This window comes from Coregonus clupeaformis, chromosome 17 (assembly GCF_020615455.1).
Source record: "Coregonus clupeaformis isolate EN_2021a chromosome 17, ASM2061545v1, whole genome shotgun sequence".
In the NCBI taxonomy this organism is placed as follows: Eukaryota; Metazoa; Chordata; class Actinopteri; order Salmoniformes; family Salmonidae; genus Coregonus; species Coregonus clupeaformis.
This window is the reverse complement of record NC_059208.1, coordinates 49,251,144-49,275,309: the sequence shown is the minus strand read 5'-3', so window position 1 is coordinate 49,275,309 and position 24,166 is coordinate 49,251,144. Positions and strand designations below refer to the sequence as shown.

The window sequence follows — 24,166 nt, the reverse complement described above, 5'->3', positions numbered from 1 at the left end:
AATGTAAAATGTAATAAACAAAATCGGAAGACTTTCATGTGCTTTTAGTGTTTTTTACTTCTAGAGATTGCAAATTTGAATGGTATGGACAAGTTTGAGGCACTTTTTTTTTAACAACCTTTCTAACCATCTCTGATAAAGAGGAGACAAGGAGACAGAGACATTTATTGAACAATCAGGTGTAAGTGGCCAGTGACAGCTTGTGCTGCTCATGCGTATGATGCCTCTTCCTGCCAGCAACAACAGAAACAGCAGCATCTCGCATCATCACTCAGAAGAACTGAGATTGGAGAGAGAAAGAAAGAAGGAGATGATGGTAGGGAGTCGAGAAGGAAAATTATGAAATAGCGGTATTATGAGTTTTTGTATGTCCGACTGGTGACCAAGTGAGTCGATGTTGTAAGTAGCTAATGATGGGTGTTAGCTATCAGCTAGATGCTGCCACTGCTGTATCATTAGTTAGCTAGCTGTTAGCCAGTTGTAGCTAAGTATCTAGAATGATAATGATTTGACAAGGCTGAATTGAGAGGTCCACCAAGACAGACTCTAGCTGTTAAAATAAACCACAGCCCTGGCATCAGCTTGAACCAGCATAACTTGGCATCGCGTTTAACTACAGACATTCACGTCAGCCAGATGTAGCTAGCCAGCTAGCTAGGAGAACGGTGGTAGCTAGCCATGTAGCTATGACTAGCTATTATTGTTAGCTAGTCATGAATGGCTAGATCGTAGCTAGCGAACAAGTGAGCGAGTCTGTCCATACTGACCTGGTGAAAGTGCCAGATAGCACCAAATAAAGCAACTAGCCAAAGTTAATGGTATAGCCGTAGGCTATATGACCGGTGGACAGACAACGATATAGCTCGCTACAGTACGTTAGATAAGTCAGGGTGACAGACTCTATGCACACTAGCCAGTTAACTTCTCTTTGTCTTGAGTCTGACACTTTCACACTGTGTATTGTTCTTGGTATATCTTCCATGGTGTGAAAATGTAAGTAGCTGGCTGGCTACTTAATTGTCTTTAGCCAACTTCATTGTAATAAGCTTATAAACACTTTGTGTGTCATACATTCTGTATTATGAAGCTATGTGTTATAAACACAAGCTGTTTGTTATAAACACAACATGCCACCTAAAGCCGGTGGTTGTTATGGTTGATATTTTTTGTCAATGGAAAACTGTGGTAATTGCTTTGAGGATGCTGTAATGCTGTTGACATAAGAAGTCAGAGCGAGAGGGAGATGGATAGAGAGAAGATGAAGATGGAGAGAGAGACAGAAACAGAGAGAGGGGAGAGAGGGAGGTGAAGTGTGCTGGAAGCAACTGAAGCTGTGTGGAGCTGAGAGTAGAGCAGACAGCGTGACCTATAAACTATCAGTAGCCCCCCCCCACACACACACACACACCCTGTCTACAGCAGACTTATTGGAGCAGAAAATGGTGGAATATATATGGAGTATATAGCTTATATAGTAGACATAGTGATTAATATTAGCCCTACTCATTTTGGATGTTTCATAGATGGATAGATTAGTTGATTGGTTAATTGACCCCCCCCCTCCCCTCTCTCTCTCTCTTTCTCACTCTCTTCCCCCTCTCTCTGCAGGGTGAGGGTGTGGGCCATGTCTGAGCTGTGAGTGGAGTAGGAGAGGAAGAGGAGGTGAGGACTGAATAGCGGAGGTAAGTGTTTATCATTATCAAAGATTAAAATTAATTATTAATTATTACATGAAGTATTGTATTATTACATATATGTTATTAAAACACACATATACATACATTTTGAATGATAAAGATGATTAATTGTGCTGAATGATTCCAGTGCGACGCCCCCTGTAGGGCAGTGATGGGGAATACAGCCACTAAGTTCCGGAAGGCTTTAGTCAGCGGGGACGAGGCATTGGCATGGCAACTGTACGAGGGCAACAGCCAGTTCAGGGAGGGGCTGGACCCCAACGCGTCCTACGGAGAAACCTACCAACACAACACACCCCTCCACTACACCTGCAGGCACGCCATGACACGCCTGCTCAGGTAACACACACCTACATTACACCTGTCGGCACGCCAGGACACACCTGCTCAGGTAACACCCCCTAGATATGTTCCAGGGATACAGGGAGCGATGGAGTGAGAAAGGGAGAGGGAATAAGAGAGAGTTCCAGTGTGTTAGCAGTTTGACCCCTGGGAGGAGATGACAGGCTGTCAATGAGCCTATTTTCTTTATCTTCCTTTCACTCATCCTCCCCTCCTCCTTTTCTCTCTCTGGGTGATTACAGGGGTCAGAGGAAGCGGTTTGAAAAGGCCAGCTAATTGTGTGTGTGTGTGTTAAAGGCCAGTTTGCTAACTGCAGGTCTATTTCGGTGCCTTCCTGCCTACCAAATTACTCTTCCCTTCAGCCATCTGGTTGAGTGCACTTGACCAAAGTGTGCGCTTATCTGATGTGCACTTAGCAGACTGTATGTCAGTCTGTCTTTCTGCCTGTGTGTCATTCGATTATGCGATAATTGCTACAGTGGTTATTGCTGTGTGATAAATACTGTTTCTCACAGAGTCAGCAGAGGGGAGGGAGAGCAGAGAGCAGTGAGGTGGAGGAAGAGGAGAGGGGGATGGGAAGAGGAGAGAGGGATGTGGAGAGGAGAGAGGTAGTAGAGGATGAAGGGGGGGTAATCAGTAAATGGATCTGTAGACAGACAGAGATGTAGAATATAAACTGCAGCCCCAGCATAATGTTGACTTGGAACTGGAATGTCTGTCATCTGTCCACTCTGCTTTTAAAATACACTATGAAAGGATGGTTCCTCTTCTGTAAAGATGGTCAACCTGTGTGTTTTTCCCTCTCTTCTTTTCCCTCTCTCTCTCATTCTCTCTCCCCCCCTCCAGGTCGTTCCTTTTCAGTAAAGAAGGGAACCCTAACAAGCGTAACGTGCAGAATGAGACGTGTCTGCATGCGTTGTGTCAGGGAGCGCACATCCTGCTGCTGCCAGAGGGGGCACTGTCTCACAGACTGGCCAGACCACAGAGAGACGAACAACGCAGGGCAGACTGCTTACAGGTATAGACACACAGACACACGCACACACACACACACACACACACACACACACACAAAAGAACACACACTCAAATACATTAGAGGGCTAACGATATTGTGTGTGTGTGTGTGTGTGTTCCAGATGATCCTGAGCTGGACCGGGGCTAGGCTGGACAGAGGACAGTATGAGAGGGTTAACATTAACGCTACAGACAACAGGAACAGCACCTGTCTACACTACGCTGCTGCTGCTGGCATGAAGAGCTGTGTAGAGGTAAGAGAGAGAGAGAGATATACTGTGTAGAGGTAAGAGAGAGAGAGAGATACTGTGTAGAGGTAAGAGAGAGAGAGAGAGAGATACTGTGTAGAGGTAAGAGAGAGAGAGAAATACTGTGTAGAGGTAAGAGAGAGAGAGAGATACTGTGTAGAGGTTAGAGAGAGAGAGACTGTGTAGATGTAAGAGAGAGCGAGAGAGACTGTAGAGGTAAGAGAGAGAGAGAGACTTTGTAGAGGTAAGAGAGAGAGAGGCTGTAGAGGTAAGAGAGAGAGACTTTGTAGAGGTAAGAGAGAGAGAGACTGTAGAGGTAAGAGAGAGAGAGAGAGACTGTAGAGGTAAGAGAGAGAGAGAGACTGTAGAGGTAAGAGAGAGAGAGACTGTGTAGAGGTAAGAGAGAGAGAGACTAGAGGTAAGAGAGAGAGAGACTGTAGAGGTAAGAGAGAGAGACTGTGTAGAGGTAAGAGAGAGAGAGAGAGACTGTAGGGGTAAGAGAGAGAGAGACTGTAGAGGTGAGAGAGAGAGACTGTGTAGAGGTAAGAGAGAGAGACTGTGTAGAGGTAAGAGAGAGAGAGACTGTAGAGGTAAGAGAGAGAGAGACTGTAGAGGTAAGAGAGAGAGACTGTGTAGAGGTAAGAGAGAGAGAGAGAGACTGTAGAGGTAAGAGAGAGAGAGACTGTAGAGGTGAGAGAGAGAGACTGTGTAGAGGTAAGAGAGAGAGAGACTGTGTAGAGGTAAGAGAGAGAGAGACTGTAGAGGTAAGAGAGAGAGAGACTGTAGAGGTAAGAGAGAGAGACTGTGTAGAGGTAAGAGAGAGAGAGAGAGACTGTAGAGGTAAGAGAGAGAGAGACTGTAGAGGTGAGAGAGAGAGACTGTGTAGAGGTAAGAGAGAGAGACTGTGTAGAGGTAAGAGAGAGAGAGAGGGTGTTATTATGTGTGTTGGTTCTGAGGATTAGGTTGAATTGTGGCTGATAGTGTTTTTGTGTCTTCACTCCCATCTTTTAACTCTTTCTCTCTCCCTCTCTCTTTCCCTTTGCCTCCCCCTTGTCCTGTGTGTGTGTGTGTGTGTGCATGTTAGCTCCTGGTCCAGGCCGGGTCAGACCTGTTTGTGGAGGACGAGGAGAAGTTAACCCCGTGTGACCACGCAGAGAGACAGCAGCAAACACATCTGGCCCTGCGCCTCGAAGCCATGATGGTGTTCTCACAACACACACACACCGAGACACAGACACCCAGCAGCACGCTGCACCGCAAAGAGGTGAGTTACACACACACACACGCACGCACACAGAGCAACCGCTGGCGTAGCAATATACATCAGACAGTAAAAAAACGTAATATATGGACAAGATATATAGATACAGAATATACACAATCCACATGTGGTCCTCTGTAGCTCAGCTGGTAGAGCACGGTGCTTGTTTTTATTTTATTTTTTATTTCACCTTTATTTAACCAGGTAAGCCAGTTGAGAACAAGTTCTCATTTACAACTGCGACCTGGCCAAGATAAAGCAATGCAGTGCGATAAAAACAACAACACAGAGTTACATATTGTGACACTCTGGCTCTAGGACTTTTGTATGTGAGCTAGAGTGTATGTTGTTTTGTTGGGGATTTGGGTGTTTTTCTATGTTGGTAGTTCTGTTGGGTGTATTTCTATGTTTGCAGGTCTGTGGGTTGTTTTTCCAGGTGGTTGTATGTTGTCGTCAATGACTCCCAATCGGAGGTAACGAGTGTCAGCTGTCGGCTCGTTATCTCTGATTGGGAGCCATATATATTCTGTGTGTTTTCTCCTTTGTTTTTGTGGGTTATTGTTCCAGTGTTCCATGTTTCTGTCAGTGTTACAGAGGACTTCACTATCGTCATTTGTTGTTTTTTCGTGGTTGCTTTATTAAATAAAGTCATCATGTTCACTCCACGCGCTGCGTATTGGTCCGCTCCTTCACACGATCGTGACAGAATAACCCACCAAAAAAGGAGAAAACACACAGAATATATATGGCTCCCAATCAGAGATAACGAGCCGACAGCTGACACTCGTTACCTCCGATTGGGAGTCATTGACGACAACATACAACCACCTGGAAAAACAACCCACAGACCTGCAAACATAGAAATACACCCAACAGAACTACCAACATAGAAAAACACCCAAATCCCCAACAAAACAACATACACTCTAGCTCACATACAAAAGTCCTAGAGCCAGAGTGTCACACATATGGGGTAAAAAAACATAAAGTCAAAAAATACAACAGAAAAATATATATACAGTGTGTGCAAATGTAGCAAGTTATGGAGGTAAGGCAATAAATAGGCTATAGTGCAAAATAATTACAATTAGTATTAACACTGGAATCAAATCAAATCAAATCAAATTTTATTGGTCACATGCGCCGAATACAACAGGTGCAGACATTACAGTGAAATGCTTACTTACAGCCCTTAACCAACAGTGCATTTATTTTTAACAAAAAAAGTAAAAATAAAACAACAACAAAAAAAGTGTTGAGAAAAAAAGAGCAGAAGTAAAATAAAATAACAGTAGGGAGGCTATATATACAGGGGGGTACCGGTGCAGAGTCAATGTGCGGGGGCACCGGCTAGTTGAGATAGTTGAAGTAATTTGTACATGTGGGTAGAGTTAAAGTGACTATGCATAAATAATTAACAGAGTAGCAGCAGCGTAAAAAGGATGGGGTGGGGGGGCAGTGCAAATAGTCCGGGTAGCCATGATTAGCTGTTCAGGAGTCTTATGGCTTGGGGGTAGAAGCTGTTGAGAAGTCTTTTGGACCTAGACTTGGCACTCCGGTACCGCTTGCCGTGCGGTAGCAGGGAGAACAGTCTATGACTAGGGTGGCTGGAGTCTTTGACAATTTTGAGGGCCTTCCTCTGACACCGCCTGGTATAGAGGTCCTGGATGGCAGGAAGCTTGGCCCCAGTGATGTACTGGGCCGTACGCACTACCCTCTGTAGTGCCTTGTGGTCGGAGGCCAAGCAGTTGCCATACCAGGCGGTGATGCAACCAGTCAGGATGCTCTCGATGGTGCAGCTGTAGTATTTTTTGAGGATCTGAGGACCCATGCCAAATCTTTTCAGTCTCCTGAATGCTAGATGGGCAAGAGATTATGTGCAAATAGAGATACTGGGGTGCAAAAGAGCAAAATAAATAACAAAATAGGGATGAGGTAGTTGGGTGGGCTAATTTCAGATGGGCTGTGTACAGGTGCAGTGATCGGTAAGGTGCTCTGACAACTGATGCTTAAAGTTAGTGAGGGAGATAAGAGTCTCCAGCTTCAGAGATTTTTGCAATTCGTTCCAGTCATTGGCAGCAGAGAACTGGAAGGAATGGCGGCCAAAGGAGGTGTTGGCTTTGGGGATGACCAGTGAGATATACCTGCTGGAGCGCAGACTACGGGTGGGTGTTGCTATGGTGACCAATGAGCTAAGATAAGGCGGGGATTTGCCTAGCAATGATTTATAGATGGCCTGGAGCCAGTGGGTTTGACGATGAACATGTAGTGAGGACCAGCCAACAAGAGCGTACAGGTCACAGTGGTGGGTAGTGTATGGGGCTTTGGAGACAAAACGGATGGCACTGTGATAGACTACATCCAATTTGCTGAGTAGAGTGTTGGATGCTATTTTGTAAATGACATCGCCGAAGTCAAGGATCGGTAGGATAGTCAGTTTTACGAGGGCATGTTTGGCAGCATGAGTAAAGGAGGCTTTGTTGCGAAATAGGAAGCCGATTCTAGATTGTAACGCCAAGGTAGTGGGTTCGATCCCCGGGACCACCCATACATAAAAAATGTATGCACGCATGACTGTAAGTCGCTTTGGATAAAAGCGTCTGCTAAATGGCATATTATTATTATTATTATTATTATTATTATTATTACATACAGTATGTGTGTATATATAGTGCCTTCAGAAAGTATTCATACCCCTTGACTTATTCCACATTTTGTTGTGTTACAGCCTGAATTCAAAATGGATTAAATAGATTTTTTTCTCTCACACATCTACACACAATACCCCATAATGACAAAGTGAAAACATGTTTTTATAAATGTTGGCAAATGTATTGAAAATGAAATACAGAAATATCTCATTTACATAAGTATTCACACCCCTGAGTCACCTTTGGCAGCGATTACAGTTTGTGAGTCTTTCTGATCTTGGGCCTCCCGAGTGGTGCAGCGGTCTAACATGCTGACCACACCGCACGCGTCTCGTGCACGAGCGTTGCAAAATAAATGTACACATGTTATTCAATCATTGCACCCACACTGTTCGCACGCGTCAACGAGCATTTGCGTGGCCAGGCGCTAAAATATAACTTGGTTCTATTTGTGACGCTGAACTCGTTGCAAGTCCTGCCTCTCCCATCTCCTCATTGGTTTTTAGGAGCATCTACCCACGTGGGTGATTGGAAGATGAACTGAGGTCTAGGCTCCAGTCCAGTTGGTTGTGGTAATGCACCATAAAGTTGGTTGCCAACCGCCATATAAAGTCCAAAGAAGAAGAAGAAGCCTGAAGGAGGAGAGATTACTAGAAAACAAACTTTTACCTTTTTATTTTTGGATTAACTTTCAGAGTAGAGGACCTTGTGCATTTCAGATAAAATAACAACCCAATGTTTATATCCCAGGACAAATTAGCTAGCTAGCTAAATTGCCATGAATGTTTAATGCTTTTCGACCTGTCCCCAAATTAATATAATTGGTTCAGAGTTTATTTTGATATATCAACCTGCGTGTGCTGATCGCGCCTGGTGTGGGGGGGACAAAATCAACTTGTCTGGGTAGCATGTAAGGCAGTGCAAGCTGCGTTACTACAGATCCTGGTTCGATACTGGGCTGTGTCGCAGCCGGCCGCGACCGGGAGACCCATGAGGCGACGCACAATTGGCCCTGCGTCGTCCAGGTTAGGGGAGGGTTTGGCTGGCTGGGATGTCCTTGTCCCATCGCGCTGTCGCGACTCCTGTGGCGGGCCGGGCGCATGCCCGCTGACACGGTCGCCAGGTGTACTGCGTTTCCTCCGACACATTGGTGCGGCTGGCTTCAGGGTTAAGCGTGCATTGTGTCAAGAAGCAGTGCGGCTTGGCGGGGTTGTGTTTCTCGACCTTCGCCTCTCCCGAGTCCGTACGGAAGTTGCAGCAATGGGACAAGACTGTAACTACCAGCTGGATATGACGCAATTAGGGAGTAAAGGTTGTAAAAAAAAAAGTATCTCAGAGTTTTGCACACCTGGATTGTATAATATTCTTCAATCTCTGTCAAGTTGGTTGTTAATCATTGCTAGACAGCCGTTTTCAAGCCTTGCTATAGATTTTCAAGCCGATTTAAGTCAAAAGTGTAACTAGGCCACTCAGGAACATTCAATGTCATCGTGGTAAACAACTCCACTGTATTTGGCCTTGTGTTTTAGGTTATTGTCTTGCTGAAAGGTGAATTTGTCTCCCAGTGTCTGTTGGAAAGCCAACTGAACCAGGATTCTCTAGGATTTTGCCTTTGCTTAGCTCTATTCCGTTTATTTTTATCCTAAAAAACTCCCTATTCCTTGCCGATGACAAGCATACCCATAACATAATGCAGCCACCACCATGCTTGAAAATATGAAGAGTGGTAGTCAGTGATGTGTTTGTTGTGTTGGATTTGTCCCAAACGTAATGCTTTGTATTCACCCCAATGGTGGAACAAGCTCCCTCACGACGCCAGGACAGCGGAGTCACTCACCACCTTCCGGAGACACTTGAAACCCCACCTCTTTAAGGAATACCTGGGATAGGACAAAGTAATCCTTCTACCCCCCCTTACACCCCCCAAAAAAACAAAAAAAAAAAAAAAACATTGTAAAGTGGTTATCCCACTGGCTATAAGGTTAATGCACCAATTTGTAAGTCGCTCTGGATAAGAGTGTCTGCTAAATGACGTAAACGTATTCAGGACATAAAGTTAATTTCTTTGCCACATTTTTTTGTTTTACTTTAGTGGCTTATTGCAAACAGGATGCATGTTTTTGAATATTTGTATCATGTACAGGCTTCCTTCTTTTCACTCTGTAGTTACTCCACAATACTAACCCTAAATGGCAATGTTGTTGATCCATCATCAGTTTTCTCCTATTACAGCCATTAAACTCTGTAACTGTTTTAAACTCACCATTGCCCTCATGGTGAAATCCCTGAGCGGTTTCCTTCCAAAGTGTAATTAATAACTTCACCATGCTCAAAGGGATATTCAATGTCTACCAACAAATAGGTGCCCTCCTTTGCAAGGCATTGTAAAACCTTCCTGGTCTTTGTGGTTGAATCTGTGTTTGAAATTCACTGCTCGACTGAGGGACCTACCAATAATTGTATGTGTGGGGTACAGAGATGGGGTAGTCATTCATGTTAAACACTATTATTGCACACAGAGTGAGTCCATGCAACTTATTATGTGACTTGTTAAGCACATTTTTACTCATTAACTTATTTAGGCTTGCCATAACAAAGGGGTTGAATAGTTATTGACTCAAGACAAAAAGGTCCTCTGTAGCTCAATTGGTAGAGCATGGCGCTTGTAACGCCAGGGTAGTGGGTTCGATCCCCGGGACCACCCATACGTAAAAATGTATGCACGCATGACTGTAAGTAGCTTTGGATAAAAGCATCTGCTAAATGGCATATTATTTATTATTATTATTTCAGCTTTTCATTTTTTATTACTTTTTAAACATTTCTAAAAACAAGTTTCATATTTGACATTATGGGGTATTGTGTGTAGGGCAGTGACACAACATCTCAATTAAATCCATGTTTTTATTCAGGCTTTAACACAATAAAATGTGGAAAAAGTCAAGGGGTGTGAATATTTTCTGAAGGCACTGTATATATATTGTGATGTCACGAGAGGCTGTGTCCTGGAGGGACGTTACATCCCCCTGAGGTGGCTGCAAACCCAGACAGCTATGGCTCCATCTGCTGGTATGGTCGGGAACTCCAACCCTCTGTGGCCAATCTTCCCACGCAGCTGAAACCAATCAGGGGCTGATGGGCTGGAGAGGTTTGGAAGGGAAGAGACACGGTCTGGAGTGTGGGCGCTGGGAAGAGGAGAATTGTGTTATAATTTCGTTAGTTGCCGAAGACCTTGAATAAAATCCTTGTTTTGGTTGAACCTGGACTCCTTGCACTACTTGGGCAACCCCGCTGGAAGCGGTAGCCTCTCGTGGCATCACAATATATATATTTGCTACTGCAAATACAGTGTCTTATAAGCCCATGTGGGCTGGTCATCTTGAGGATGCAAGACACTGTAATAATTAAATCAGTCAAATCAATCACACACACTTTAAATCAGAGATGTATTTGCTGTGAGAAGTAACCACAGAGGGACAAGCAGCTGCAGAATATTGATATGGTTTATGATCTATTTTTCCCCCAGCTTTTTCAATTCTTAATCTCTCTCTCCCCCATCTCTCTTTCTCTCTCCCTCCCCTCTCATCCCCAGCCCTATGAGGGTTTGAAGCTGCAGGACTTGAGGAGACTGAAGGACATGTTGATAGTGGAGACAGCTGACATGCTACAGGCTCCTCTCTTCACCGCCGAGGCCCTGCTCAGAGCACATGGTGTGTGTGCGCTTTTCATGTGTGTGTGTGTTTCATGTGTGTTTGTGTGTGTGTAACCTGTCTCTGTGTATCTAATTGGGAAGTGTAGGAGCTGTTGAAAGTGTGTGTCTCGCTTTAACCCCTCTATCTCTGTGTGTAACAGACTGGGACAGGGAGAAGCTGTTGGAAGCCTGGATGAGTGATTCTGAAGGGTGCTGCCAGCGGTCTGGGGTCTTGCTGCCCACCCCCCCGCCCAGCGGATGCAACGCCTGGGACACCCTGCCTTCCCCCCGCACCCCTCGCTCCCCCCTCACCCTCACCCTCACCCTCACCTCTCCTACTGACAGCTGCCTCACCCCAGGGGAGGAGGGAGGGGCAACGGTGAGTCACATGATACTCTGGTCCAGGACAGGTTGCACATTTTTGTTCTACCCCAGCACAAGCGCACCTGATTCTACTAACCAACCAGTCATCAAGCCCTAGCTGCCTGTGTGCGTGTGTAACAGAGTTAAGAACGTACCGAAAGCTCACTCCACAGCTAGCTTGAAATGTCGCGAATGGACCCATCCAATTGGTACGTTTTTGGTAGCTCCAACCATTGGAACGTTGTCAAGGAGGGCAGTCACGTGTGTTAGCAAAGTAGAGGTCCCGAGTTCCAGCCAGTTATGAGCCGAATCGGTGATGTAGTACAGTCCTGGTCAAAAGTTTTGAGAATGACACAAATACTAATTTTCACAAAGTCTGCTGCCTCAGTTTTGATGATGGCAATTTGCATATACTCCAGAATGTCATGAAGAGTGATCAGATGAATTGCAATTAATTACAAAGTCCCTCTTTGCCATGAAAATGAACTTAATCCCCAAAAAACATTTCCACTGCATTTCAGCCCTGCCACAAAAGGACCAGCTGCCATCATGTCAGTGATTCTCTCGTTAACACAGGTGAGAGTGTTGACGAGGACAAGGCTGGAGATCACTCTGTCATGCTGATTGAGTTAGAATAACAGACTGGAAGCTTTAAAAGGAGGGTGGTGCTTGAAATCATTGTTCTTCCTCTGTTAACATTTACATTTTAGTGATTTAGCAGACGCTCTTATCCAGAGCGACTTACAGTTAGTGAGCTTTACACAAAAAGGGCTTCACAGGAAAGGATATTGCTGCTAGTACGATTGCACCTAAATCAACCATTTATCGGATCATCAAGAACTTCAAGGAGAGAGGTTCAATTGTTGTGAAGAAGGCGTCAGGGCGCCCAAGAAAGTCCAGCAAGCGCCAGGACCGTCTCCTAAAGTTGATTCAGCTGCGGGATCGGGGCACCACCAGTGCAGAGCTTGCTCAGGAATGGCAGCAGGCAGGTGCGAGAGCATCTGCACGCACAGTGAGGCGAATACTTTTGGAGGATGGCCTGGTGTCAAGAAGGGCAGCAGAGAAGCCACTTCTCTCCAGGAAAAACATCAGGGACAGACTGATATTCTGCAAAAGGTACAGGGGTTGGACTGCTGAGGACTGGGATAAAGTCATTTTCTCTGATGAATTCCCTTTCCGATTGTTTGGGGCATTCGGAAAACACCTTGTCCGGAGAAGACAAGGTGAGCGCTACCATCAGTCCTGTGTCATGCCAACAGTTAAGCATCCTGAGACCATTCATGTGTGGGGTTGCTTCTCAGCCAAGGGAGTGGGCTCACTCACAATTTTGCCTAAGAACACAGCCATGAATAAAGAATGGTACCAACACATCCTCCGAGAGCAAATTCTCCCAACCATCCAAGAACAGTTTGGTGATGACCAATGCCTTTTCCAGCATGATGGAGCACCTTGCCATAAGGCAAAAGTGATAACTAAGTGGCTCGGGGAACAAAACATCGAAAACCTTAATCCCATTGAGAACTTGTGGTCGATCCTCGAGAGGCGGGTGGACAAACAAAAACCCACAAATTCTGACAAACTCCAAGCATTGATTATGCAAGAATGGGCTGCCATCAGTCAGGATGTGGCCCAGAAGTTAATTGACAGCATGCCAGGGCGAATTGCAGAGGTCTTGAAAAAGAAGGGTCAACATTGCAAATATTGACTCTTTGCGTAAACTTAATGTAATTGTCAATAAAAGCCTTTGACACTTATGGAATGCTTGTAATTATACTTCAGTATACCATAGTAACATCTGACAAAAATATCTCATAACACTGAAGCAGCAAACTTTGTGAAGACCAATACTTGTGTCATTCTCAAAACTTTTGACCACGACTGTATATACAGTGGGGGAAAAAAGTATTTAGTCAGCCACCAATTGTGCAAGTTCTCCCACTTAAAAAGATGAGAGAGGCCTGTAATTTTCATCATAGGTACACGTCAACTATGACAGACAAATTGAGAAATTCCAGAAAATCACATTGTAGGATATTTAATGAATTTATTTGCAAATGATGGTGGAAAATAAGTATTTGGTCACCTACAAACAAGCAAGATTTCTGGCTCTCACAGACCTGTAACTTCTTCTTTAAGAGACTCCTCTGTCCTCCACTCGTTACCTGTATTAATGGCACCTGTTTGAACTTGTTATCAGTATAAAAGACACCTGTCCACAACCTCAAACAGTCACACTCCAAACTCCACTATGGCCAAGACCAAAGAGCTGTCAAAGGACACCAGAAACAAAATTGTAGACCTGCACCAGGCTGGGAAGACTGAATCTGCAATAGGTAAGCAGCTTGGTTTGAAGAAATCAACTGTGGGAGCAATTATTAGGAAATGGAAGACATACAAGGCCACTGATAATCTCCCTCGATCTGGGGCTCCATGCAAGATCTCACCCCGTGGGGTCAAAATGATCACAAGAATGGTGAGCAAAAATCCCAGAACCACACGGGGGGACCTGGTGAATGACCTGCAGAGAGCTGGGACCAAAGTAACAAAGCCTACCATCAGTAACACACTACTCCGCCAGGGACTCAAATCCTGCAGTGCCAGACGTGTCCCCCTGCTTAAGCCAGTACATGTCCAGGCCCGTCTGAAGTTTGCTAGAGTGCATTTGGATGATCCAGAAGAGGATTGGGAGAATGTCATATGGTCAAATGAAACCAAAATAGAACTTTTTGGTAAAAACTCAACTCGTCGTGTTTGGAGGACAAAGAATGCTGAGTTGCATCCAAAGAACACTATACCTACTGTGAAGCATGGGGGTGGAAACATCATGCTTTGGGGCTGTTTTTCTGCAAAGGGACCAGGACGACTTATCTGTGTAAAGGAAAGAATGAATGGGGCCATGTATCGTGAGATTTTGAGTGAAAACCTCCTTCCATCAGCAAGGGCATTGAAGATGAAACGTGGCTGGGTCTTTCAGCATGACAATGATCCCAAACACACCGCCCGGGCAACGAAGGAGTGGCTTCGTAAGAAGCATTTCAAGGTCCTGGAGTGGCCTAGCCAGTCTCCAGATCTCAACCCCCATAGAAAATCTTTGGAGGGAGTTGAAAGTCCGTGTTGCCCAGCGACAGCCCCAAAACATCACTGCTCTAGAGGAGATCTGCATGGAGGAATGGGCCAAAATACCAGCAACAGTGTGTGAAAACCTTGTGAAGACTTACAGAAAACGTTTGACCTGTGTCATTGCCAACAAAGGGTATATAAAAGTTTTGTTATTGACCAAATACTTATTTTCCACCATAATTTGCAAATAAATTCATTACAAATCCTACAATGTGATTTTCTGGAATTTTTTTTCTCATTTTGTCTGTCATAGTTGACGTGTACCTATGATGAAAATTACAGGCCTCTCTCATCTTTTTAAGTGGGAGAACTTGCACAATTGGTGGCTGACTAAATACTTTTTTCCCCCACTGTACATAGCCGAGTCTCTGAGACAGGGATACATACGGCCCTCCACTTCCCCTGCGTCCTCGAGTTTCTTTTTTGTGAAGAAAAAGGATGGAGGGTTGCGCCCGTGTATTGATTACCGTAGTCTCAATCAGATCACTGTGAAATACAGTTATCCACTCCTTCTGATTGCGAGTATGACGGAATCATTACACGGAGCGCGTTTCTTCACAAAACTGGATCTCAGGAGCGCATACAACTTGGTGCGTATTAGGGAGGGAGATGAATGGAAGACACTGTACCTCTGACCGTGTGGGGCTGTCTCTTCCCCTCCAGTGTGGGATCTGCCTGTGTTCCATCTCAGTGTTTGAAGACCCAATAGACATGTCCTGTGGCCATGAGTTCTGCCGAGCCTGCTGGGAAGGGTACGTCACTTACTCTGTTTGAATGTAATTAAACATGATGGATCCTCACAGGGAAATTGTATTGTCACAGGCCTACGCGACACATTACAATACAAACGTATAAACTGTATTAAAAAATGCACACAATCTGGAAGGCAGAGGAATGTACAGTAAAACGGCAATAGCAAGCCATATCAATGTAATGCTTGACTGTGGATCCAATAATTATTGAATTGAATGTAATTTGTTTCAGGTTTCTGAATGTGAAGATCCAGGAGGGTGAGGCTCATAACATCTTCTGTCCTGCCTGTGACTGTTACCAGCTGGTGCCTGTTCAGGTTATAGAGAGTGTTGTCTCCAGAGAGATGGACAAACGATACCTGCAGTTCGACATTAAGGCACGCACACATGCGCGCGCACACACATACACACACACACACACAATGTCGCTCTCAAAGCATCTTATCTCTGATATCTCTCCTCCCTGGGTGTGTGTGTATCTTTCTGCATGTGTGTGTCTCTCTAGGCGTTCGTGGAGAACAACCCGTCTATCCGGTGGTGTCCGGCGGTGCGGTGTGAGAGAGCGGTCAGACTGACCAGACCTGGTCCAGGGGTTAACCACCTGGGGTTCCCCCTGCTGCCCTGCCCTGCTGTCGACTGTGGCAAAGGACACCTCTTCTGCTGGTACACACACGCGCACACACATGCAGGCAGACAGACATGCATGCACACACATCAGTCAAGTAATCAGTCTCTCGATCCCTTTCTCTCATTGATAATTCTCCCTCATGCCTTTCATGGGGAAAAGTCTCAAACGTCGAGAATGATACAGTGCATTCAGAAAGTATTCAGACCTGTTTACTTTTTCCACATTTTGTTACGTTACAGCCTTATTCTAAAATGTATTATATTAATGTTTTTCCTCATCAATCTACACACAATACCCCATAATGACAAAGCAAAAACAGGTTTTTAGAAGTGTTTGAACATTTATTAAAAATTAAAAACAGACATATGACATTTACATAAGTATTCAGACCCTTTGCTATGAGTCTCGAAATTGACATCAGGTGCATTCTGTTTCTGTTGATCATCCTTGAGATGTTTCTACAACTTGATTGGAGTCCACCTGTGGTAAATTCAATTGGACATGATTTGGAAAGGCACACACCTGTCTATAAATAATTGTCCCACAGTTGACAGTGCATGTCAGAGCAAAAACCAAGCCATGAGGTCGAAGGAATTGTCCGTAGAGCTCAGAGACAGGATTGTGTTGAGGCACAGATCTGGGGAAGGGTACCAAAACATTTCTGCAGCATTGAAGGTCCCCAAGAACAAAATGGCCTCCATCATTCTTAAATGGAAGAAGTTTGATTCTTCAGAAACAAGATTCTCTGGTCTGATGAAGCCAAGATTGAACTCTTTGGTCTGAGTGCCAAGCAACACGTCTGGAGGAAACCTGCCACCATCCCTACGGTGAAGCATGGTGGTGGCAGCATCATGCTGTGGGGATGTTTTTCAGCGGCAGGGTCTGGGAGACTAGTCAGGATCAAGGGAAAGATGAACGGAGCAAAGTACAGAGAGATCCTTGATGAAAACCTGCTCCAGAGCGCTCAGGACCTCAGACTGGGGCGAAGGTTCACCTTCCAACAGGACCACCACCCTAAGCGCACAGCCAAGACAACGCAGGAGTGGCTTCGGGAATGTCCTTGAGTGACCCAGCCAGAGCCCCGACTTGAACCCAATCAGACATCTCTGGAGAGACCTTAAAATAGCTGTGCAGCTTGAGAGGATCTGCAGAGAAGAATGGGAGAAATTCCCCAAATACAGGTGTACCTTAGAGGCTGCTGCCCCATATACATAGACTTGAAATCTTGAAATCACTGGCGACTTTAATAATGGAACACTAGTCACTCTAATAATGTTTACATATTTTTCCTTTACTCATCTCATATGTACAGTGGGGAGAACAAGTATTTGATACACTGCCGATATTGCAGGTTTTCCTACTTACAAAGCATGTAGAGGTCTGTAATTTTTATCATAGGTACACTTCAACTGTGAGAGACGGAATCTAAAACAAAAATCCAAAAAATCACATTGTATGATTTTTAAGTAATTCATTTGCATTTTATTGCATGACATAAGTATTTGATCACCTACCAACCAGTAAGAATTCCGGCTCTCACAGACCTGTTAGTTTTTCTTTAAGAAGCCCTCCTGTTCTCCACTCATTACCTGTATTAACTGCACCTGTTTGAACTCGTTACCTGTATAAAAGACACCTGTCCACACACTCAATCAAACAGACTCCAACCTCTCCACAATGGCCAAGACCAGAGAGCTGTGTAAGGACATCAGGGATAAAATTGTAGACCTGCACAAGGCTGGGATGGGCTACAGGACAATAGGCAAGCAGCTTGGTGAGAAGGCAACAATTGTTGGCGCAATTATTAGAAAATGGAAGAAGTTCAAGATGACGGTCAATCACCCTCGGTCTGGGGCTTCATGTAAGATCTCACCTCGTGGGGCATCAATGATCATGAGGAAGGTGAGGGATCAGCCCAGAACTACACGGCAGGACCTGGTCAATGACCTGAAGAGAGCTGGGACCACAGTCTCAAAGAAAACCATTAGTAACACACCGTCATGGATTAAAATCCTGCAGCGCACGCATGGTCCCCCTGCTCAACATTTTACATTTTAGTCATTTAGCAGACGCTCTTATCCAGAGCGACTTACAGTTAGTGAGTGCATACATTATTTATTTTTATTTCATACTGGCCCCCCGTGGGAATCGAACCCACAACCCTGGCGTTGCAAACGCCATGCTCTACCAACTGAGCTACATCCCTGCCGGCCATTTCCTCCCCTACCCTGGACGACGCTGGGCCAATTGTGCGCCGCCCCATGGTCGCGGCCGGCTACGACAGAGCCTGGATTCGAACTAGGATCTCTAGTGGCACAGCCTTAGACCACTGCGCCACTCAGCGCATGTCCAGGCCCGTCTGAAGTTTGCCAATGACCATTTGGATGATCCAGAGGAGGAATGGGAGAAGGTCATGTGGTCTAAACTCCACTCGCCGTGTTTGGAGGAAGAAGAAGGATGAGTACAACCCCAAGAACACCATCCCAACCGTGAAGCATGGAGGTGGAAACATCATTCTTTGGGGATGCTTTTCTGCAAAGGGGACAGGACGACTGCACCGTATTGAGGGGAGGATGGATGGGGCCATGTATCGCGAGATCTTGGCCAACAACCTCCTTCCCTCAGTAAGAGCATTGAAGATGGGTCGTGGCTGGGTCTTCCAGCATGACAACGACCCGAAACACACAGCCAGGGCAACTAAGGAGTGGCTCTGTAAGAAGCATCTCAAGGTCCTGGAGTGGCCTAGCCAGTCTCCAGACCTGAACCCAATAGAAAATCCTTCCTCTCTCTCTCTTCCTCCATATGTCTCTCTCTCTCTCTCTCTCTCTCTCTCTCTCTCTCTCTCTCTCTCTCTCTCTCTCTTCCTCCATCTGTCTCTCTCTCTCTCTCTCTCTCTCTCTCTTCCCTCCATCTGTCTCTCTCCTCTCTCTCTCTCCCCCCTCTTCTTCTCTCTCTCTTCCTCTCTCTGCCTCTCTCTCCAGGGAGTGTCTAGGTGAGGCCCATGAGCCATGTGACTGTCAGACATGGAGGATGTGGCTGCAGAAAGTCTCGGAGATGAAGCCAGAAGAGTGTGAGCACACATACACACACAGATGTACAGTATGTTATGATAAACGCATGATTGTAGATGCTGATCCTGGTATGTGTGTGTGTGCATGTGCGCATGTGTTTGTATGTGTGTGTGTATCCAGTGGCAGGTGTATCGGAGTCGTATGAGGATGCAGCTAACTGTCTGTGGTTGTTGACCAACTCTAAACCCTGTGCCAACTGCAAGTCTCCCATACAGAAGAATGAGGGCTGCAACCACATGCAGTGTGCCAAGGTACATATACACACCTCACACACACACACACACCAGCTTTGCTACGTTTTAATGGCATTCAAATACATTTTTATTTGTCACATACACATGTTTAGCAGATGTTATTGCGGGTGTAGCGAAATGCTTGTGCTTCTAGCTCCGACAGTGCAGTAATATCTAACAAGTAATATCTAACAATTTCACAACATATACCCAATACACACAAATCTAAGTAAGGAATGGAATTTAAGAATAAATGGACAAGCAATGACAGAGCGGCATGGACTAAGATACAGAAGAATATTATAGAATAGAATGCAGTATATACTTATGAGATGAGTAGTGCAAGATATATAAACATTATTGAAGTGACTAGTGTTCCATTTCTTAAAGTGGCCAGTGATTTCAATAGGCAGCAGCAGCCTCTAATGTGCTAGTGATGGCTATTTAACAGTCTGATGGCCTTGAGATAGAAGCTGTTTTACGTTCTCTCTGTCCCAGCTTTGATGAACCTGTACTGACCTCGCCCTCTGGATAATAGCAGGGTGAACAGTCAGTGGCTTGGGTGGTTGATGTCCTTGATGATCTTTTTGGCCTTCCTGTGACATCGGGTGCTGTAGGTGTCCTGGAAGGCGGGTAGTTTGCCCCCGGTAATGCGTTCGGCAGACCGCACCACCCTCTGGAGAGCCCTGTGGTTGCGGGCGGTGCAGTTGCCTACCAGGTGGTGATACAGCCCGACAGGATGCTCTCAATTGTGCATCTGTAAAAGTTTGTGAGGGTTTTAGGTGCCAAGCCAAATTTCTTCAGCCTCCTGAGGTTGAAGAGGCTCTGTTGCGCCTTCTTCACCACACTGTCTGCGTGGGTGGACCATTTCAGTTTGTCAGTGATGTGTACGCCAAGGAACTTGAAGCTTTCTACTTTCTCCACTGCGGTCCCGTCGATGTGGATAGGGGGGTGCACCCTCTGCTGTTTCCTGAAGTCCACGATCATCTCCTTTGTTTTGTTGACGTTTAATGAGAGGTTATTTTCCTGGCACCACACTCCCAGAGCCCTCACATCTTCCCTGTAGGCTCTCGTCATTGAGGAAGATTTTGAAACAGTCCCAGCATAGAACCTTGTGCGACACCATATTAAAGCAATAAGACAGGGTTATTAACCATGTATGGAAAACAACTCTTTCTCTGTCTGCAGTGTAAATATGACTTCTGCTGGATCTGTCTGGAAGAGTGGAAGAAACACAGCTCTTCAACCGGAGGATACTACCGCTGTACACGCTATGAAGTTATCACACAGCTAGAGGAGCAGTCCAAAGAGATGACTGGAGAGGTACACACACTCACACATAACCACACACACACACTTCTTTTTCTATCCTTGTTGGGACCTAAAATAGATTTCCAGTAAAAATCAGATTTTCCCTAACGCCTAACCCTAATTCTAACCCTAAGCTTAAAATAGTCTTTGTCCTTGAGGGAGACTTTTCCTTGTTTTACTATCCTTGTGGGGACATTTGCAGATTTCAGGTACCCACGAGGATAGAAGAACAAGACCACATGACACACACACACACACACTAGCACTGCACACACTGTGGCATTTTACGTTAAGAATTTGACAGGAGTGTGTGTGTGTGTGTTTTTCAGGCAGAAAAGAAGCACAAGAGTTTTCAGGGGTTGGACCGCTTCATGCACTACTACACCCGCTATAAGAACCATGAACACAGCTATAAGGTAACACACACACAGCATGATATCAGACATGCTATCGTATTTATGATATCTACCAATGTTGTTTTCTAAAATGTGATGTCTCTCCCTATCCCTCTCGCTCTCTCTCTTTCTCTACCCCCCTCTATTTTCTCTCTTTCTCTCTCTCTAGTTAGAACAGAGACTATTGAAAACAGCCAAAGAGAAGATGGAACAGCTGAGTAGAGCCTTCATTGGATGTGAGTCTCTGACCTACCTTACTCTACTTTCTACCTCAGAGACTGTCCCTGCCTCACACAACCCTTCTAGAGGACGGTGTGTCCTGCGTATGGTGTTTGCAGTGTGTGTGTGTGTATTTGTGTGTTTCTAACAGCAGTGTGTGTGTGTGTCTCTCCTCTAGATGAGGGCTCCCCCCCAGACACCAGATTTATAGAGGACGGTGTGTGTGAGTTGTTGAAGACGCGTCGTGTGTTGAAGTGTTCCTACCCCTACGGATTCTTCCTCCAGCCTCACAGCACACAGAAGGAGATATTTGAACTCATGCAGGTGTGTATGAAATGTGTGCGTGTATGTGTGTAGAGAGAGTGAGATTAATTCCTCCCCCTCCCCCTCTCTCTCTCTGTCTCTTCCCTTCTCCTCCCCCTTCTGTTCCCCAGACTGATCTGGAGATGGCGGTGGAGGACTTGGCTCAGAAGGTGAACCGTCCCTACCTGCGTACGCCGTGTCATAAGATAGTCAGCGCTGCCTGTCTGGTACAGCAGAAGAGAGAGGAGTTCCTGGCCTCGGTGGCTAGAGGGGTGGCCCCTAACGACTCACCTGAAGTACCTAGGAGGAGGTGTGTGAGAGAGAGAGAGAGAGAGAGAGAGAGAGAGAGAGAGAGAGAGAGAGAGAGAGAGAGAGAGAGAGAGAGAGAGAGAGAGAGAGAGAGAGAGAGAGAGAGAGAGAGAGAGAGAGAGAGAGAGAGAGAGAGAGAGAGAGAGAGAGAGAGAGAGAGAGAGAGAGAGAGAGAGAGAGAGAGAGAGAGAGAGAGAGAGAGAGAGAGAGAGAGAGAGAGAGAGAGAGAGAGAGAGAGAGAGAGAGAGATCGATCAGGGTTGGCTTATACTTCAAATATTTACAAATCCTTTCTTTACAAATCTCTATATTGAATGTGTTTCAGTTTCCCTGCTGGATCATGGGACTGGGAGTACCTGGGATTCACCTCTCCTGAGGTAACTACACATAACGCCATTGTCAAGCTTTTATACTGTTTCTCTATGACAATTTGGGCAACAGGTCCATATTTGTAGCCACATCCTCCATCTTAGCACAAACATCCATGTGACTGACCTGTATAATGTACTACCTGTAGGAGTATGCAGATTTCCAGTACCGCCGGAGACACCGGCCGCGTCGTAGAGGAGACATGCCGAGTTTACACAGTCTGAGGAGCAACAGCAGCACTCCTGAACCCAACCAGAACACTGAGAATACAGGTACACGTGCACACACACACACACACACACAGTCATGTATCAGTAGGGCCTGTGTTTCTCTGACCTTTGACCTTTCGTTGTGTTGTTATTGTTATGTGTGACAGAGGTCCTCCAGGAGAGAGTTGAGGGGCGGAGACAACCTCTGAGGTCACTGGATGAAGATGACCCCAACATTCTACTGGCCATCCAACTGTCACTACAGGACTCACGGAGGGAGAGAGAAATGGAGGGAGGGATGGAGAGAGGGATGGGAGGAGGACTGGAGAGAGGCTCTTGTGTGACTGAGGGCCCAGGGCTTGGGTCTGGACAGGGTCTGGATATAGGGCCAGTAATGGGTCCAGGGGTGGGGGGCCTCAGTGAGACTCAGGACCCTTCCAGGGTGGGTGGTTCTCTGGGGGCCAGTGGCTCCTCTAACCTCCCTAGACCAGACCCTAACCTGTCGCTAAATGCTGAGCTGTTAGAGCTAGGAGAAAGTCTGATGAGACTGGGACAAATAACTACTCCATATACCCTAGACAACACTAATATCCCTACTCCATATAGCTTAGACCACACCTACGACCAATACAACCCTTCCCCCAGATACAGTCAGAGTCAGGACCATGGCTACACACCTTATACAACTGACCACAACTATGCTGTACTGGAACCTGACCACACCACACCTTATACACACGGCTACGGTCACACCTGTGACCTTAACCAGGACCACACTACTATCAACATTCCCTTCACTCCAGAACACAACCATAATTGTGGTCAAAACTGTGGCCATCCTACTATCAATGCCTCCTACAGTTCTGTTCACTGCCAACCCAGCCCCTACAGTAAAACATCTCCTCCTCACCCAGACCTTACAGCATCTTCTAGCCCTAAACACACAAGCCTTTACCCCTCAGACCCAGAGCCATATGCTATGTTTAGCCTTCCCCATAACCCTGAACCAGACCAAACCATCTCTTGCACCCAGAACACACATCCTGATCACAACCACCAACATTGCTGCCACTCCAGCCACTACACCCCTAACCCAGACCCTTACACCCCTAACCCAGACCCTTACACCCCTAACCCAGACCATTACACCCCTAACCCAGACCCTTACACCCCTAACCCAGACCCTTACACCCCTAACCCAGACCATTACACCCCTAACCCAGACCCTTACACCCCTAACCCAGACCCTTACACCCCTAACCCAGACCATTACACCCCTAACCCAGACCCTTACACCCCTAACCCAGACCCTTACACCCCTATCCCAGACCCTTACACCCCTAACCCAGACCCTTATAACCCTAACCCAGACCCTTACACCCCTAACCCAGACCCTTACAACCCTAACCCTTACACCCCTAACCCAGACCACACCTCGAATCCTGACCCAGACCGCACTGCCTCCTACACCTCAGACCCAGACCTCCTCCTCTCCCCAGTGGTCCCTCCAGGAGGTCCCTTCACCCCCAGTGACCCGGCCTGCTTGGAGCACCTGGACCCCTCAGCTGAAGCCCTGCTCCTGGACAACATCATGGCCTGGATCCAACACACACACCCCCAGGACAGCCCCCAGAACATCGCCCTTATCCCCTCAGCTAGCTCCGAGACTGACTCACCCCCAGAGAAATACTCACCCCCGGACACAGAGACAGACTCACCCACTGTTTCACCCCAAGATGGTGGGGAGCCAAAGAGTGATTCCCCTCCTGACACCCAGGCCAGTTTCAGTGGTGAGGCCCTTTCCGAGCTACGGCAGGCCCAGGAGGGAGAGGGCGAGGCAGGTAGTGGACAGGCTGGCTCCCCCTGCCCTGTAGACAGCCTGGAGGTTAAAAGACCCAGCACTCTGGATCTGGAGTGTTGTGAGGGTGAGGTGTGTGTGGAGTGTGTGGTCACGGGGTTTGTGTCGGACCTGTCGCAG

The 24,166-nt window shown here is 46.2% G+C and overlaps 1 protein-coding gene across 1 annotated transcript; it reads left to right on the top strand.

Annotated features, from left to right (window-relative positions):
* Positions 1-317: 317 nt before the first annotated feature.
* LOC121586633 (ankyrin repeat and IBR domain-containing protein 1) lies at positions 318-23,344 on the top strand (the record flags this gene model as incomplete). The annotated part of the gene is made up of 21 exons (XM_041903516.2): positions 318-399; positions 1,609-1,682; positions 1,825-2,036; positions 2,886-3,057; positions 3,179-3,310; positions 4,389-4,568; positions 10,809-10,926; positions 11,069-11,286; positions 15,054-15,142; positions 15,375-15,519; positions 15,648-15,805; positions 18,752-18,840; positions 18,962-19,092; positions 20,263-20,397; positions 20,715-20,801; positions 20,950-21,016; positions 21,178-21,323; positions 21,434-21,612; positions 21,936-21,987; positions 22,128-22,251; positions 22,356-23,344. Coding segments are annotated over exons 3-21 (3,399 nt in total), but the record flags the coding sequence as incomplete, so codon positions are not given.
* Between the last annotated feature and the right edge of the window lie 822 nt (positions 23,345-24,166).